Source organism: Gopherus evgoodei, chromosome 16 (assembly GCF_007399415.2).
Source record: "Gopherus evgoodei ecotype Sinaloan lineage chromosome 16, rGopEvg1_v1.p, whole genome shotgun sequence".
Classification (NCBI taxonomy): Eukaryota; Metazoa; Chordata; order Testudines; family Testudinidae; genus Gopherus; species Gopherus evgoodei.
This window is the reverse complement of record NC_044337.1, coordinates 14531479-14547015: the sequence shown is the minus strand read 5'-3', so window position 1 is coordinate 14547015 and position 15537 is coordinate 14531479. Positions and strand designations below refer to the sequence as shown.

Genomic DNA, 15537 nt, shown 5'->3' with positions numbered 1-15537 from the left:
GTGAATGGACTTAGCCAAAGTTTGTTTGCATTGCACCAGGCATTAATATTTTGTACATGCTAGATTTTGTTTAAGTGAGGTAGGGGTAGTTTTACAGAACATCTCAGCTTCCATTTAGGCACCAGAATAAGTGGCCAGCGGATATCCAGCACAGGATGTGGAGCACTCTTGCACATCTGGCCAGATTTGTAAGTGTTGAGAGAATTTTGAAAATCTGGTCTCATGTGCTTTATGGAAAGTAGGCTCCTTTAAAAATCACAGCCTGGGTGTTTGAAAAGCCCACTTGATTAAAATGCATTTATGTAATTGCTGTGAATCGCACATTAGCAATTAGAAGATTTGCATCTGAAAATTTGCTACGTTTGTAGATCTAACGCACAAGAATGTTATGTATCATTACTGTTTTGGTTGGTTAGTTATCTGATAATAGACAGGTAAAATAATTGCATGCAATATGTGGCCATTTTGTGAATGAGGTAGTTGTCTACAACAGGGGCTCTCAAATTTCATTGCACCGTGACCCTCTTCTGACAACAAAAATTACTAAACAACCCCAGGAAGGGGAACGAAAGCCTGAGCCTGCCCAAGTCCCACCACCACAGGTGCGGGAGGAGGGGCAAAGCCCGAGCCCCACTGCCTTGCGGGGGTGGGATGTGGGGAACCAAAGCCCCATGGCTTCAGCCCAAGGCTGGGGGCCTGTAACCTGAGTCCCAGTGCCCACATCTGAAGCCCTTGGGTGTCAGCTTCAGCCCCAGGCCCTAGCAAGTCTAAGCCAGGCCTGGCAACCCCATTAAAATGAGGTCCTGACCCACTTTTGGATCGTGACCCACAGTTTGAGAACCTCTAGTCTACAGAAATTCAATGTGGACAGAAGGGCACATTGCTTTTCACAACAGCAGAAGACTAATTAGCATTTAAGTTGATTCTCCGTAAGACAGCAGCATTTATCAGAGCTTTTGATATCTGGCTTGCAATTGCAAGCATAGCAATTCTATAATGGAAGGTTTGTATTGCACAAGATTTTTTGTGGCTGCCCATTAGCGAATCTGAGTGCATGCAAAAGCTGTTATGAGTCACCTAATGCAAGCTGTCCATTCAAACGCAGGTGTTTTAATTTTTTCAAGGGAAATAAACAGGAATACTAATGAGCATTTACATAGTACTTTTGATCTGTGGACCTCAAAACACTTTATAAAGGTGATTAAGCATAATTTTACAACTGGGAAACTGAGGCACAGGAAAGTGAAGTGACTTGCCCAAGATCATATAGCAGCTTAGTGAGAGATCTGAGAAAAGAACTCAGATCTCTTAACTCCCATTTCAATGTCTTCTACAGTGAACCATGTTGCCTGTTTGATTTCTGATTGCATTTGGTGTTAGTGCTACATACTTCTTGTTTCTTTAGATCAGGGACTGGCAAACTTTTTGGCCTGAGGGCCACATCAGGTTTTGGAAATTGTATGTAGGGTCGGTTAGGGGAGGGGTGTATGGCCCGGCCTCCACCCCCTAGCCACCCCCCCGCCCTGCTTCTGGCCCCCTGATGACCGCCCCAGGACTCCTGACCCATCCAAATCCCCCTGCTCCCTGAACACCCCCCCCACCAGAACCCCTGCCCCTGACTGTCCTGCGCCACCCCATCCAACCCCTCCTCTCCTTCCTGACTGCCCCCCCAGGACCTCTACCCCATCCAACCACCCCTTCTCCCTGTCCCCTGACTGCCCAATGCCACCCCATCCAACCCCACCTCCTTCCTGACTGCCCCCCCCCGACCCATCCAACTACCCCTTCTCCCTGACTGCCCCCGGAACCTCTGCCTCTGACTGCCTCCACCACCCCATCCAACCCCCCCTCCTTCTTGACTGCCCACCCATGCAGGACACCTGCCCCCATTCAACCCCTGTCCACACGCCCCCCGACCACCAGCCTGAACTCCCTTGACCTCTATCCAACCCTCTTTGCCCCCCGCTCCATGCCCCCTTACTGTGGCTGCAGCCGCGCCACCCGTCTGGAGCCAGCCATGCACCGCGCAGCATAGAGCACCGGGTCAGGCTAGACTCTGCAGCTGCGCTGCCCCGGAGCTCGCAGCCCCACCACTCAGAGCATTGCGCAGGCAGCGCCGTGAGCTGGGGCTGCGGAGGATGGGGAACAGTGGGGGAGGGGCCGGGGCGAGCCTCCTGGGCCAGGAGCTCAGGGGCCGGGCAGGAGGGTCCTGCGGGCCATATTTGCCCACCTCTGCTTTAGATGATACTTAGTTCTTTGACCATTTAAAAATATTGATGGTTTAAGAAGCAGTTGGTCTCAATGAGACCTTTCTACACTGGACTCAGATTTTATATAGGAATGATGGACTGGGTGCTAACAAACCCGTTAGCAATTAGGTTGGTTTTGTTAAGCTATCGCATGCTTCACTGTGACTAGGAAACTTTTTCCTCCTCTACTCTTACACTGTTGTTCCGTTAACAGCCATTCTTTTTATTGGTTTGCAACATACTTACAGACAGATTGTATTTGTGGCATTTCAGGATTCACTACTGGTAATAGAAGCCTTTAAATCAGGGTTCGAACCACCAGGAGATATTGACTTTGAAGACTTCACTCAGCCAATGAAACGCACTGTCTCGGAATCCAGCCTTTCAAATTCCAGATGGGATGGAAAATCTGAGCCCAAGCCTGGCAGCAAATCCAAGGGCAAATTGTGGCCATTCATCAAGAAAAATAAGGTACTGACTTGCAGACTTCCTTTCAGTGTCAGTATGTTTGTAGCCTTTAACGGCTTTCTTGTTTAGTAGTCCTGGCAATTTAATTTAAGACTTAAAAAAAACCTGAACTTTAGTTTCAGAAAACTAATAACTGATGTCCTATTATGGTGTGTTTTGTAATAGTCTTATTTTGTTGTTTACTTTTAAGATATTTTTATTTCTATATAATTTCTTAAAGTGTGTTGCTCTTTGTTTATTTACCTTTTTAGTTGTCTTTGCCATCGTCCATTTGTTTCTAATTCAGATCCGGAATTGTATGCGTTTACACAGTGCTGTGCATGCGAACTAACTCTCTTACTTTTGGGCAGCTTCACTCCAGTATTCTGATACTTCTAAAACTCTCCTCAGCTTTTTATATTTGCATTATCATTTCAATCTGTACCATGGGTACATAGGGTGACCAGACAGCAAGTCTGAAAAATCGGGACGGGAGTGGAGGGAGGGGGAATAAGAGCCTGTATAAGGAAAAAAAACCAAAAATCGGGACTGTCCCTATAAAATTGGGACATCTGGTCACCCTATAGGTACAGCAGTTGGGGAACCTGGAAGTGGGGAATGGCTGTAACTCATCTTTTCACAACACATCTAACCGAGCCTTTACAGTACAGCTGATTTTTTTTTTTTAACGCACTATTATTTATATCCATTGAACTCTTCTCTCCATTGTCATATTTTACACCAGGATGCATGGCAACATTTATCTGGGATTATCGGTCTGTATCAGGATGACTAGACAAATTCTGCTCTTTGTTACACCAATGCAAAACCAGAAAACTCCATTGATTTAGCCTCATTTTCTGTTGCGCTTCTCCTTCCCTAGCCATTGACAGCAGTTGCAAAGTGAGAGCAGAACATTAACAAATCAGAATGGTACATTCGCTGATGTAAATGATTGCCTGAAATGCATGGCAAGAGAGAATCAATTCCTCTGGTGCTCACACTCATGTAACCAACAGCACAATGTGACCTAACACCTCTCTTGTAAATTGGTAGTGTAATTTTAAAAAGATAAATGTGGTTTGCATAGAGCAAAGTGACTAGAAAGCAGGAAGAATGAGGCTTGTTGTTTTCCAGATAATAGAAACGCTACTGGGCACTAAAGTACCTTCCTAATTTGATTGGTGTAAATTCAGGTATTTGAAAGATCTGTACATGTGCGTCATTCTGACCGGCCCATAGAACTAGCACAGAGTAACCTATGGGAATAGAGTTTGCATGTAAGAGTCTGCATGAGCTTTCTGTCAAATTATTCAGTGTTATTTTTTCGTTGCATTACTTACTAAAACTCCCATTTTTATCACATTCTTCTTTTAACACAAATCTCGAACACTGTTTTCCCGCCTTCTTCTTTTTTGAACCATGGCTTTAAATATTTAATTATTTGTTTTTAATTGCTTTTTGTGGACTTTGAATATTGTTTTTGATGCTTATTTTCGTTTTGTGTTTTATCTTTTTATTTTGGTTTTTTATTCTGTCACTTCTCCATCTCTTATACGTAGCTTATGTCCCTTTTAACATCCCCCCATCAGCCCCCTCCTCCTCCCCCTGCCTCTGCCTCACCCTCTGCTGTTCCCAACGGCCCCCAGTCTCCCAAGCAGCAAAAGGAACCCCTCTCCCATCGCTTCAACGAGTTCATGACCTCCAAACCCAAAATCCACTGCTTCAGGAGCCTAAAGCGCGGGGTAAGTTCTCCTCTGGATACTGCTTGCTGTCTGTCTTTCTTTTATTGCACGTTCTGTTATGTAAAATCTTGTTTTGTGAATGAAGCCATTGTGTTTTACCATAACATACAGACAGACCGGAGGAATCCAATGCTATAAAGTCATTTGCAGTCAAAACCCCCACAACAAAACCTCAAAAACAGATTCCTGTTTGAAATGACCAGTTCCTTTTGGACAGAAGTTCACTTCCCTTTTCCCAAAGGTGGATGGAGACATGTAATATTAAATAACTCTTCACACAGAGACAAAATAAGTACCTCACCGAGTAGCACTAGGGCACAGAGAAGTTAAGTGAGAGTTTGTCCAGGATCTCACAGCCTGTAGAAGAGCTGGGAAAGAACACGCTCCACTCTGTTGGCCCATGCTGCCTCCCCCAGATCCAGGAGCATGAAGAATTGTACCACGGTATTTCTAGATATGCCTTCCAGATGTTTCCCATTGAGCCTGCAGAATCTGTTGGATTCTGGACTGACTTGCTTTCCCCATGACTGAGAAAGGACGTGCACTATTTAGAATTCCATGCCGTATGTAAGAACTTTACACCTCAATGCTCAGGGGCTACAGGACACATACACCTCTACCTTGATATAACGCTGTCCTTAGGAGCCAAAAAATCTTACTGCGTTATAGGTGAAACCATGTTATATTGAACTTGCTTTGATCCACTGGAGTGTGCAGCCCCCCACCCCGGACCACTGTTTTACTGCATTATATCTAAATTTGTGTTCTATCGGGTGACATTATATCGAGGTAGCAGTGTATAAGATTTCTTTTAAATAGCTCTGACAGAATGTGTCAGATGTTGCATTGTGGTGCTGCTGCTTTGCGGTATGCTACCGGTGCAAAGGGGCCCAAAAGCAGCTGCCATTGCCATGTGAGTTTCACTCCAGTGATAGGTCAGTCCTTCAGTGATGTGGTGCTGTTGTTGCAGATCCTGTGCTCCTGTCCTCCTTGCTTCTAGCAAAGTGGACATGGCCAGGTCTTCCTGCACCCAAGTGATCCCTGCCTGACATATTGGCCTTTTGATGTCATTGGCAGCAGGCATAAATTAGAGGCCCTCTGGCTCTCTCACTTATTCCAGGCAGCCAGCCCAGATTGTGTAAACCACTGTTGCGCTGTGCTCTCCTCACCCAAAGCCAAGAACCTGGGCTAACATATATATGTGCACACAGCTGCTGATGTTTATAGAGCTGTATACACACAGGCACCTAGTTAGATACCTGGAGAGAGAGAAACAGATTAGGGCTGTCAAACAATTAAATTAATCGCACTGCTAAACAATAATAGAATACCATTTAGTTAAATATTTTGGGATGTTTTCTACATTTTCAAATATACTGATTTCAATTACAACACAGAATACAAAGTGCACAGTTCTCACTTTATATTTATTTTTTATTACAAGTATTTGCACTGTAAACAACCCCAAAAGAAATAGTATTTTTTCAGTTCACCTAATACAAGTACTGTAGTGCAATCTCTTTATAATGAAAGTTGAATGTAGAAATGTAGAATTATGTAAAAAAACCCAAAAACCTGCATTCAAAAATAAAACAATATAAAATGTTGGAACCTGCAAGTCCACTCAGGCCTACTTCTTGTTCAGCCAATCGCTCAGACAAACAAGTTTGTTTACATTTATGGGAGATAATGCTGCCTGCCTCTTGTTTACAGTGTCACCTGAAAGTGAGGACAGGTGTTCTCATGGCACTGTTGTAGCTGGCATTGCAAGATGCATTAAAGATTCATGTCCCTTCATGCTTCAACCACCATTTCAGGGGACATGCGTCCATGCTGATGATGGGTTCTGCTCAATAACAATCCAAGCAGCGTGGACCGACGCATGTTCATTTTCATCATCTGAGTCAGATGCCACCAGCAGAAGGTTGATGTTCTTTTTTTGGTGGCTTGGGTTCTGTAGTTTCCGCATCAGAGTGTTGCTCTTTTAAGACTTCTAAAAGCATGCTCCACACCTTGTCCCTCTCAGATTTTGGATGGCACTTCAGATTCTTAAACCTAGGGTCGAGTGCTGTAGCTATTTTTCGAAATCTCACATCAGTACCTTATTTGTGAGTTGTCAAATCTATTGTGAAAGTTTTTAAAATGAACATGTGCTGGGTCATTATCCAAGATTGCTATAATATGAAATGTATGCAGAATGCGGGTAAAACAAGGCAGGAGACATGCAGTTCCCCCCCCATCCATACCAAAGGAGTAAAGTCACAAATTTAATTGACACATTTTTTCAACGAGCATCATCAGCATGTAAGCATATCCTCTGGAATGGTGGCCGAAGCATGAAGGAGCATATGAATGTTTAGCACATCTGGCATGTAAATACCTTGCAACGCTGGCTACAAAAGTGCCATGAGAATGCCTGTTCTCACTTTCAGGTGACACTGTAAATAAGAAGCAGGCAGCAGTATCTCCCAACAATGTAAATAAACTCGTTTGTCTTGTCGATTGGCAGAACAAGAAGTAGGACTGAGTGGACTTGTAGGCTCAAAAGATTTACACTGTTTTGGTTTTGAGTGCAGTTATGTAACTAAACAAAATCTGCGTTTGTAAGTTACCCTTTCACGATAAAGAGATTGCACTTCAGTATTTGTGTGAGGTGAATTGAAAAATACTATTTCTTTTGTTTATCATTTTTACAGTGCAAATATTTGTAATAAAAATAATATACACTTTGATTACAATTACAACACAGAATACAATATATCTAAAAATGTAGAAAAACATCCAAAATATTTAATAAATTTCAATTGGTATTCTATTGTTTAACAGTGCAATTAAAACTGCAATTTATTGTGATTAATTTTTTCAATCACGATTAATTTTTTGAGTTAATCACGTGAGTTAACTATGGTTGATCAACAGCCCTAAAACAAATAGAACTAGACAGTAAAACAGGCCTGATCCTGCAAATGCTTAGTTGTTTCTGTAATCTTTATTCACATGATTTCAGTGGACTACTTGCAGGAGCCTGAGTCTGTATTTGTAAATTGATGTTTAGGATATTTATATTGAGCTAAATATTATTCTCATTATAACTCTTTGTATATACAGCTTCTGTAAATTTTTTAAGCTTCACATTTAAGGCAGAATGTTCTTCCTTTGAAAAGTAAGACATGTCTGTTATTCTACCATGTTGTGCCATCAATTTTTAAGCGTGCTAAGAAGTGGATGGCACAGTATAGCCCTTGGTTATTAGGTTATTTCATAAGGATTATTTTCCTTTCTAAGCCTAATAGAACAGTATAGAAAGCAGCTATAATAGTTAGTTTTCAGGTTTTTTTAAAGCAAGCTGTCACAATAAGGAGGTAACTGGATATAAAGGGCCAAATTCTGCTCTCCACAGGGAATCCCATTAATAGTTTGATCCAGAAGATGTAATTCAGTAAAACTGAAAATGATCTATATAGAGACCTTCTTTGTAATTACATGATGTTGAGGTATTTGGAGAACTCCAGTGCCACCCGTATCCTAATCACTGCATCTGGTTACAAAGAGTAAATAATTGAAAAAAAAATCTCTTAAATAGCATATAAAAAAGAATATTACGTTCTGTCTGAGAACTGCCATCTTATAGATTCATAGATTCTAGGGTCAGAAGGGACCAATGTGATCATCTAGTCCGACCCCCTGCACAAAGCAGGCCACAGAACCCTACCCATCTACTTCTATAACAAACCCCTAACCTATGCCTGAGTTATTGAAGTCTTCAAATTGTGGTTTGAAGACCTCAAGCTGCAGAGAATCCACCAGCTTGACAAGATTACAGTTCAAAGTAGTACTAAAAAATTAGTTTCCCTGTCAAAAACCACTGGAAATTTGAAAGTTTCAAAGTTTTTCATAAAATAAGTGCAGAATTACAGAACTTCCATCACAAGAATATTTCCTAATGACTTCTGAGGGGGAAGCTCATTCTTTCAGTTCTACATTGGAGGCTCTACTTGTAGGGGTATCTCTGAGACAGCTGGATTCTGATAGGCCTGCACAGGTTGAATAGCACTTTCCTCCGAGATTAGCTCAAGTGATTTAAATGTAGGGTGACCAGATGTCCCGATTTTATAGGCACAGTCCCGATTTTTGGGTCTTTTTCTTACATAGGCTTCTATTACCCCCCCACCTCCTGTCCCAATTTTTCACATTTGCTGTCTGGTCACCCTATTTAAATGGGACTACTAATAGAATGAGCAAGGGTATAACAGTCTGGCCTTGTAAAAGGCATCAGTGCGGTTCACTGACAGTGTTCCCAAAACAGTGTTGGGTAGTTCTAGCTTGTAAAAATGTCTTTTTTATTTTGCACTACACAAAAACCCTGTGGGTGCTTCAGAAATGTGTATTTCCAATGTACATATACTAGTTAGTAAGTAGATAGCCAATATTTAAGCAATTATGACTAATCGCTTTAAACATTTTGTTCATGAAATGTCATTATACACTAATCATATGACAGAACTAAGAGAGCCGCTATTCAAGCTTTAATGCCCCCTCAGCCAAATTCACACACGTTTATTGTATACTGTATAGTTTTTAACTGAATAGAGTGAAAGCTGAAATTATAAAGGTACAAAGCTCACCTAGCTTTCTTTAGAATCACTCTAATTACCCACTGACACATTCATTTTTTAAAAAACAAAAATATCTTGCTAAAGCCTTGTTAAACCTTTGGATGTGCTTTTCTGTACTTCACGTCCTTTTGTTGTTAGCTACCAAGATATTTGTATGTAAACAGATACTTTTCTCTGTCTGATTCAGTGATACCACAAGCCAACGTTCAGAACATTACACGTTCTTCCGTGGGGCAAATTCAGGCCACTTCCTCCATATACAAGTACAGAGCAAAAGAGGCAGCTAAGTTGTGTCAATCTGCTGTGGTTGTCTGTGAAACTCATAAAGTTCATGTTCCATTGATCTTTGGTTGCCAGAGTTACTAGGTGAAATTCTGTGGCTCATAGTTAAGCAGGAGGTCAAGACTAGACAATCATCATGGTCCCTTCAGGCCTGAAAAACCTATGAACCTATCATATCTATATAAAAGGAGTATGGCTGGCATGTGTTAGTGCAGATATGGTCTAACCCAACCCCTTGTGTTAGTGGCAGGTTGGTTGTAGCCCTGCAAGAATATCTGCATGAGGTCACGGCTGTGTCAGAGTAAACAAACATCTGGGTTAAAGCTGCTTTACAGTATTGATATTATAAGGAATGCCTTCCTGCCCTCCTCCCACATCCCTGAATCAACAGGACCTGAATTTGGCGCATGAGGATGACCTCTGATGTTACACATATTGGACATTAGTGTTACTGAAGGAATTGCAGGAGGAGGTTGGGAGAAGCGCCTATACTGAAGGAAGCTTTTATTGATGCACAAATGAGATGGAAAAGAAATACAGGAACCCAATAGGACAGTGTGATTTAGGAGATATTTGGCAAAACAAAAGTGTTTAGCTGACCAAAGTGTTTCATTAGAGCTTGCTATTGTCTATATACCACCTCTGTTGGCGCAGAGAGTATGCCCATCCTAGCCAGATATCCTGAAATAGATATTGCCACCATAGATGTCTAAATATTACGTGGATTCTTCAGTTAATCTAATCAATAAGGGACTGACTCTAAGAACATAAGAACGGCCCTACTAGGTCAGACCAAAGGGCCATCTAGCCCAGTATCCTGTCTTCCGACAGTGGCCAATGCCAGGTGCCCAAGAGGGAATGAACCAAACAGGGAATCATCAAGCGATCCATTCCCTGTCACGCATTCCCAGCTTCTGGCAAACAGAGGCTAGAGACACCATCCCTGCCCATCTCAGCTAATAGCCATTGATGGACCTATCCTCCATGAACTTTAGTTCTTTTTTGAACCCTGTTATAGTCTTGGCCTTCTCAACATCCTCTGTCAAGGAGTTCCACAGGTTGACTTTGCGTTGTGTGAAGAAATACTTCCTTTTGTTTGTTTGTTTGAAAGCTGTTGCCTATTAATTTCATTTTGGTGACCCTAGTTCTTGTATTATGGGAAGAAGTAAATAACACTTTCTTATTTACTTTATGCATACCAGTCATGATTTTATAGACCTCTATCATATCCCCACCTTAGTTATCTCTTTTCCAAGCTAAAAAGTCCCTGTTCTATTAATCGCTCCTCATACAGAAGTCATTCCATACCCCTAATCATTTTTGTTGCCCTTTTCTGATTCCAGTATATCTTTTTTGAGATGGGGCGACAACATCTGCACACAATATTTAAGTACTCTTTTTTATATATATGTGTGTATTTTATAATTGGAGATATACCTATCTCCTAGAACTGGAAGGGACCTTGAAGATCATCAAGTCCAGCCCCCTACCTTCACTAGCAGGACCAAGTACTGATTTTTGCCCCAGATCCCTGGGTGGCCCCCTCAAGGATTGAGCTCACAACCCTGGGTTTAGCAGGCCAATGCTCAAACCACTGAGCTATCACTCCCCCCTGCCAGCTTTACTCATATTGACTCATATTAGTTTCTTAGGGCCCACTCCAAGTCCCATTAAAATCAGTGGAAAGGTCACCATTGACTTCACTGGGAGTTGGATCTGACCCATACTATATAAATACTCTTCTTAATTTCAGTGGAGTAATTGCATAGTAGAGATGTACTCAATTTGAGCAAGTTTGGGAGAAACTGGCTCTAACAACTTAGGTCAACAGATGCAAAATTGCACATGGTGTGAATTCCCATGGTAATTGGCACTTTGCTATCCAAAAATAAATGAAAATCACACAATTCCTACATAAATTCCAGGCATTCAGAATGGATTTGGCTGTTAGCAAATTCTAGTGATTTCCACGTGTAATGTTATTTAGCACAGGGTGTTACACAGCTCGGGGATGTGGAGAAATAATTCCTGAATTTAAAAAGAAATAGCACAAAAACTGTTAACAAATATTCAAAGAAACGATGTGAGATACCGGTCCTACCTTCAACCTGTTTTGAGTTAGGCCTCCAAACTGATGATTTCTTGAATCCTTCTCCTTCGGAAGAGGCAAAAGTCCATCCAATAATCAAGAGCAGACATTAGCTTAGTTCAAAGGGTTTCAGTCAGCATCAATATGAAGGGTCACTGGCAACTTGAAATCCTAGTCAGTCTTTAAAAAATTTAGTTAAAAGTAGTTGCAGGTGCCTGCATCCTGCAAATTTCTGTGGTATTCAAATAATATTTTCGATAACATTTTTATCTCTCCCTTTTTGCTCTGAAGGACCCGCACAAATAGAAGAAATTGACAGACAGTACAGGGGAAACAGTGAAACTGATCTATACTAGGTGCTATAATCAACTAGAAATGGAGAAAGATTGTGTTTCTCTATTTTCTTTTAATTATCGTCATTTTAGATGTTATATGTAAAAAGAATGTTTTTTTAAGATCAGGCAGAAGTATGGTCTTTAGGTTGACTGTGTCCCTTCAGGAAGGTAGAGGGGCAAAAAAAGCATATGCAGAAAGTAAGGAACCACTTACATAACTCTTAGTTTCATTTATGCTTGCTCTGCATTTTCAAATGCCATTTTTAAGGGCATACAAAATCCAGTTCTTTTGTTACTTGATATTAACTTTATGTTGTTTTATTTTACAATTGCTGAGTGGCAGTAACACAAGCTTTTTCATTTAAAGAGCAACTCTTTTAAACAAACAGAAAAATCCAGATTTTACCTGTATTACTAGGCTCAACCAGATTCTGTTCTCCAGGCCATCCCTCCCATTAAAAATGAGAGAGGGATTTTGTGGTTTCTTTTCTAGTGGAAGTTGTTGACTTTATTACAATGTAACTTTTCTTTCCATTGCACCAGTTAATATGTTTCCTTGATCATTTTGTCTCACCTCTGTGACATACTGTTCATTGATGTGCCACCTTAACTATCAGTCCGCCTGTAGTAAACGTTTCTTCATTATGGGTGATATGTAATGTCAGCATACAAGAAAAGTAACTGTATTCCTTGCCCTTGGGAATGTTCATTATTTTAATACATACCCTGTGCCAAGACCAGTTTTTAAAAAAAGCCTTAATTAATTCTGGCCTGAACAAAGAATAGTTTCTAATTTGGCATATTTAATCTAGTGTTTAAAAATATGACGCTTAGTTAATTTATCAAAAGAGAAAAAATCCCTCAGAAGTTACCTGGTATCTTGCAGGTTCCCACCATCGCATCTAAAGTTTAATTAAGCCCAGAGCTATCATTTTGCTGTAGAAACAGTAAATGTTGAGGTGTTCTTGTTAGTCTCCTCTTTAACAAGTGTGTGTTTTCTCCTTGCTGACTCACTGGCAGAATCACTCTTTGTATTTTCACAAAGAACTCATGAAGAGGACTTTAGGGAAACCCACGTGTGCCGTTGAGGCTAGGGACTATGTTGTAAGTTTGTGTATGGTGTGATCAGCCCATACAATTGCTGCACAGTCACTAACCCCACTTACAACACTGCAAAAGGGTGCTTCAGTGGAAATGAGGTTCGCAGAAGGCATAAGGAAACTGCAAATTCATTGTGAGGAGAGCCATGATTTACTGACAGAACAACTGATCCTGTGAAAGAGGACAGCTCTCAGTACTGGAAAAGCTGAAATTGGCACCACTAAAATGGTTAAACATGAGAAATTCAGACCACAGTGGAACCTGCTTAAAGTGAGTTTAGCTGTCAGAAACCTCTATAGGAAAGCATAATCCCAAACTATTTCAACTCACTGCAGTGTGCTAATTGCAAGACTGGTTAGACTTGTAGGCTGACCTCTGCTATACACTGAGGTTTTTCTCTGTAAAGGTATTCTAAGAGGGTTCCACTCTTTGTTAAGAATATTTTTGTGGCTCATTGTAAGTATAAGCCTATCCATGCAGAATGGCAGTGCATTCGTATCAGTGCAGTGATACTGTGCTATCTACAACAGAGCTTTAACCCACCATTAAAGCTTCCCTGAACTTCATGTAACATTTGTGGTTCATGGAATCGAGAGCTGTGACTTCTAAACAAGATGCACAAAGCCAGACTGTAGAGGAGATTGTTACAGGATCAAAGCTGAAAGATTTTAGCCTTTGATAAACCTGACGTCCAATCCCCTGTCTCTTGTAAGTGAGGTTAGTGTCCGTGATTGTCCAATAACACATGGACTTGTTGGCTTTCATGCTCTCTCATGTGTTATTGAAGCTTGTGGCTCTTAGGTTCTTTATTGTTCCCTTCAGTGCTACATTAGACCTGCCTTAAAGGGACAGTTGGGTGGGATTTGCTCATTACATTTACTAGAAATGTCACTCTAATCGTTTGAAGAAAAGTCCCCATTCTCCCATGAACTGAGCAAATCTCTAACTGTGAAAACCCAACAGAATTGGCCAAAAAAAAAAAAAAGCTAGTCATTTGGTAAGCTATATTAATACACGTTTTTTCCCCCCAGTCTTCTCAGATGTACAGCAGCTGAATTGCTGCCATATAATGTCAATGTTTTTCAAAAACAGAAAACTTTGAATCTGCTTTTAAATTAAGCATTTCATTGTTTTCATTTGATTTACAACCTGCTAAAATCTCTACTGCTTTGTTATTCATGCTGTGTATAACAATGCCTGTTGTACATTGGGGGGGGGGTGTTATTAATCAGATTCTGGTTTTCATAATACGTAATAACAACACCTACGTATTAGACATGCAATGTCTATTATTCCTTAGCATTTGCTGAATTTACAGTAAAAGAATAGTTTTAATGCTGATGACTCTTTGGCCATAGTTTAGTCTTTAGAATGATGTAGTGTTTAGAATGTAGTGCATGTAGCAAGCATTTGTGCATTATAGAGTGCTTTGTAGGTCAATATTTTTTCTGCACCATAACTGTTGTGTGTATTTATGTACAAGGATCTCAACTTGTGCTGATCATGTCTATGCTAAAGTTCACAGGAATGCTAAAGCAATTATGAAAATAAGGGCTGCCTAGATTTGAATCTCTACAGCAAGATATTTAGTCAGATCCTCTTTTCATTTGTATAATTATTCCTCGACTTTCAAAAATAGATTCCTTTTGTTTGGTTATTTCAAGGGCCTCTTCATTTCTTGAGTTAGACTTCTCTAGGCTCTGGGTTTAGGGTATATTTTTATTTACTGGCTGACTTAACTGCAGGGGAACCTAGTTGACCAGTTTCATTATCACAAAAATGCAGTTCATGTTGGATCAGTTCACGGGGAGTCTATCATTATTTGTTTTAAGACCACATTTTTGTTTGATTGCTTGGCTTATTTTTATTTTAATATAAAATTAGATTCTGCCAAGTGACTGTAAATAACCTTGAAAGCTTCATAAAGATTAAAATGCAATGTCAAAAAAAGATGTGCTTAACTTGTGCTTCCACTGCCCTACCATTATTTGAGGTCCAGTCTTGGAGAACTGTGTTTGCCTAAAACTGGCACTTCGGTTAGCTTATTAAAGATCAGAACACAATAACCAGTGGACTTCCCAGTTGTTAACTGCATGCAACTTTTGAATGCAGAAGTGCGCCAAAGTCTTAAATTATGGCCTAGCTCATGGTGTGAGCGGAGTGCCTGCCCTCCATGTTCCAGCTGGCTTTCTTTGCTTCAGCACAGAGTATATTTAAATACATTTATATGTTCTAGGGGTTTGCTACATAGTTTGTGCATCCCAGCCATTACGCCCAAGAGGTTTGCAACAGTCAGAATGCGAATATCGGAGAGTGAGGTGGGATGAGCTCTTGGGAAACAAAGTTGGATTCTTCCCTCCCTTCCAAGCAATAACCTTTAAAACCCAGTTTCTTGTATTAAACAGCAGTTAAATCATGCCGCTAGGTCCAGTATGGAATGGTGCTGAAATACTCCTTAGTATTCTGTGCAGCTCCTGGAAAGCGCCCTGTGTTGCAGCTGTGACAGTGGCTTTGCAACCCTAGTAAGAAGGCACTGTAGTTTAAGTAATGAGGTACAGCAACACCATTTAATATAGCTGTATTTGTAAGTTTTGTAGGACAGAGACAAATCACTCACATGGCCGTGAATGTACAACACTCAGGCTCTTGGTATCCAGGCTAATTAAATGATAA

At 40.8% G+C, this 15537-nt stretch overlaps 1 protein-coding gene across 16 annotated transcripts in view; it reads left to right on the top strand.

The window, feature by feature from the left end:
* The window catches only part of FNBP1 (formin binding protein 1), a 154655-nt gene that overhangs the window by 111431 nt on the left and 27687 nt on the right, over nucleotides 1-15537 (top strand). For 5 of the 16 annotated variants that reach the window (XM_030535352.1, XM_030535355.1, XM_030535353.1 and 2 more), the window contains exons 9-10: nucleotides 2523-2720; nucleotides 4259-4441. In XM_030535352.1, the coding sequence (XP_030391212.1) occupies nucleotides 2523-2720; nucleotides 4259-4441 (381 nt within the window). Of the gene's footprint in view, nucleotides 1-2522; nucleotides 2721-4258; nucleotides 4442-12783; nucleotides 12868-15537 lie in introns of all 16 variants that reach the window. The other 11 variants (XM_030535362.1, XM_030535360.1, XM_030535359.1 and 8 more) reach the window with 4 other exon arrangements.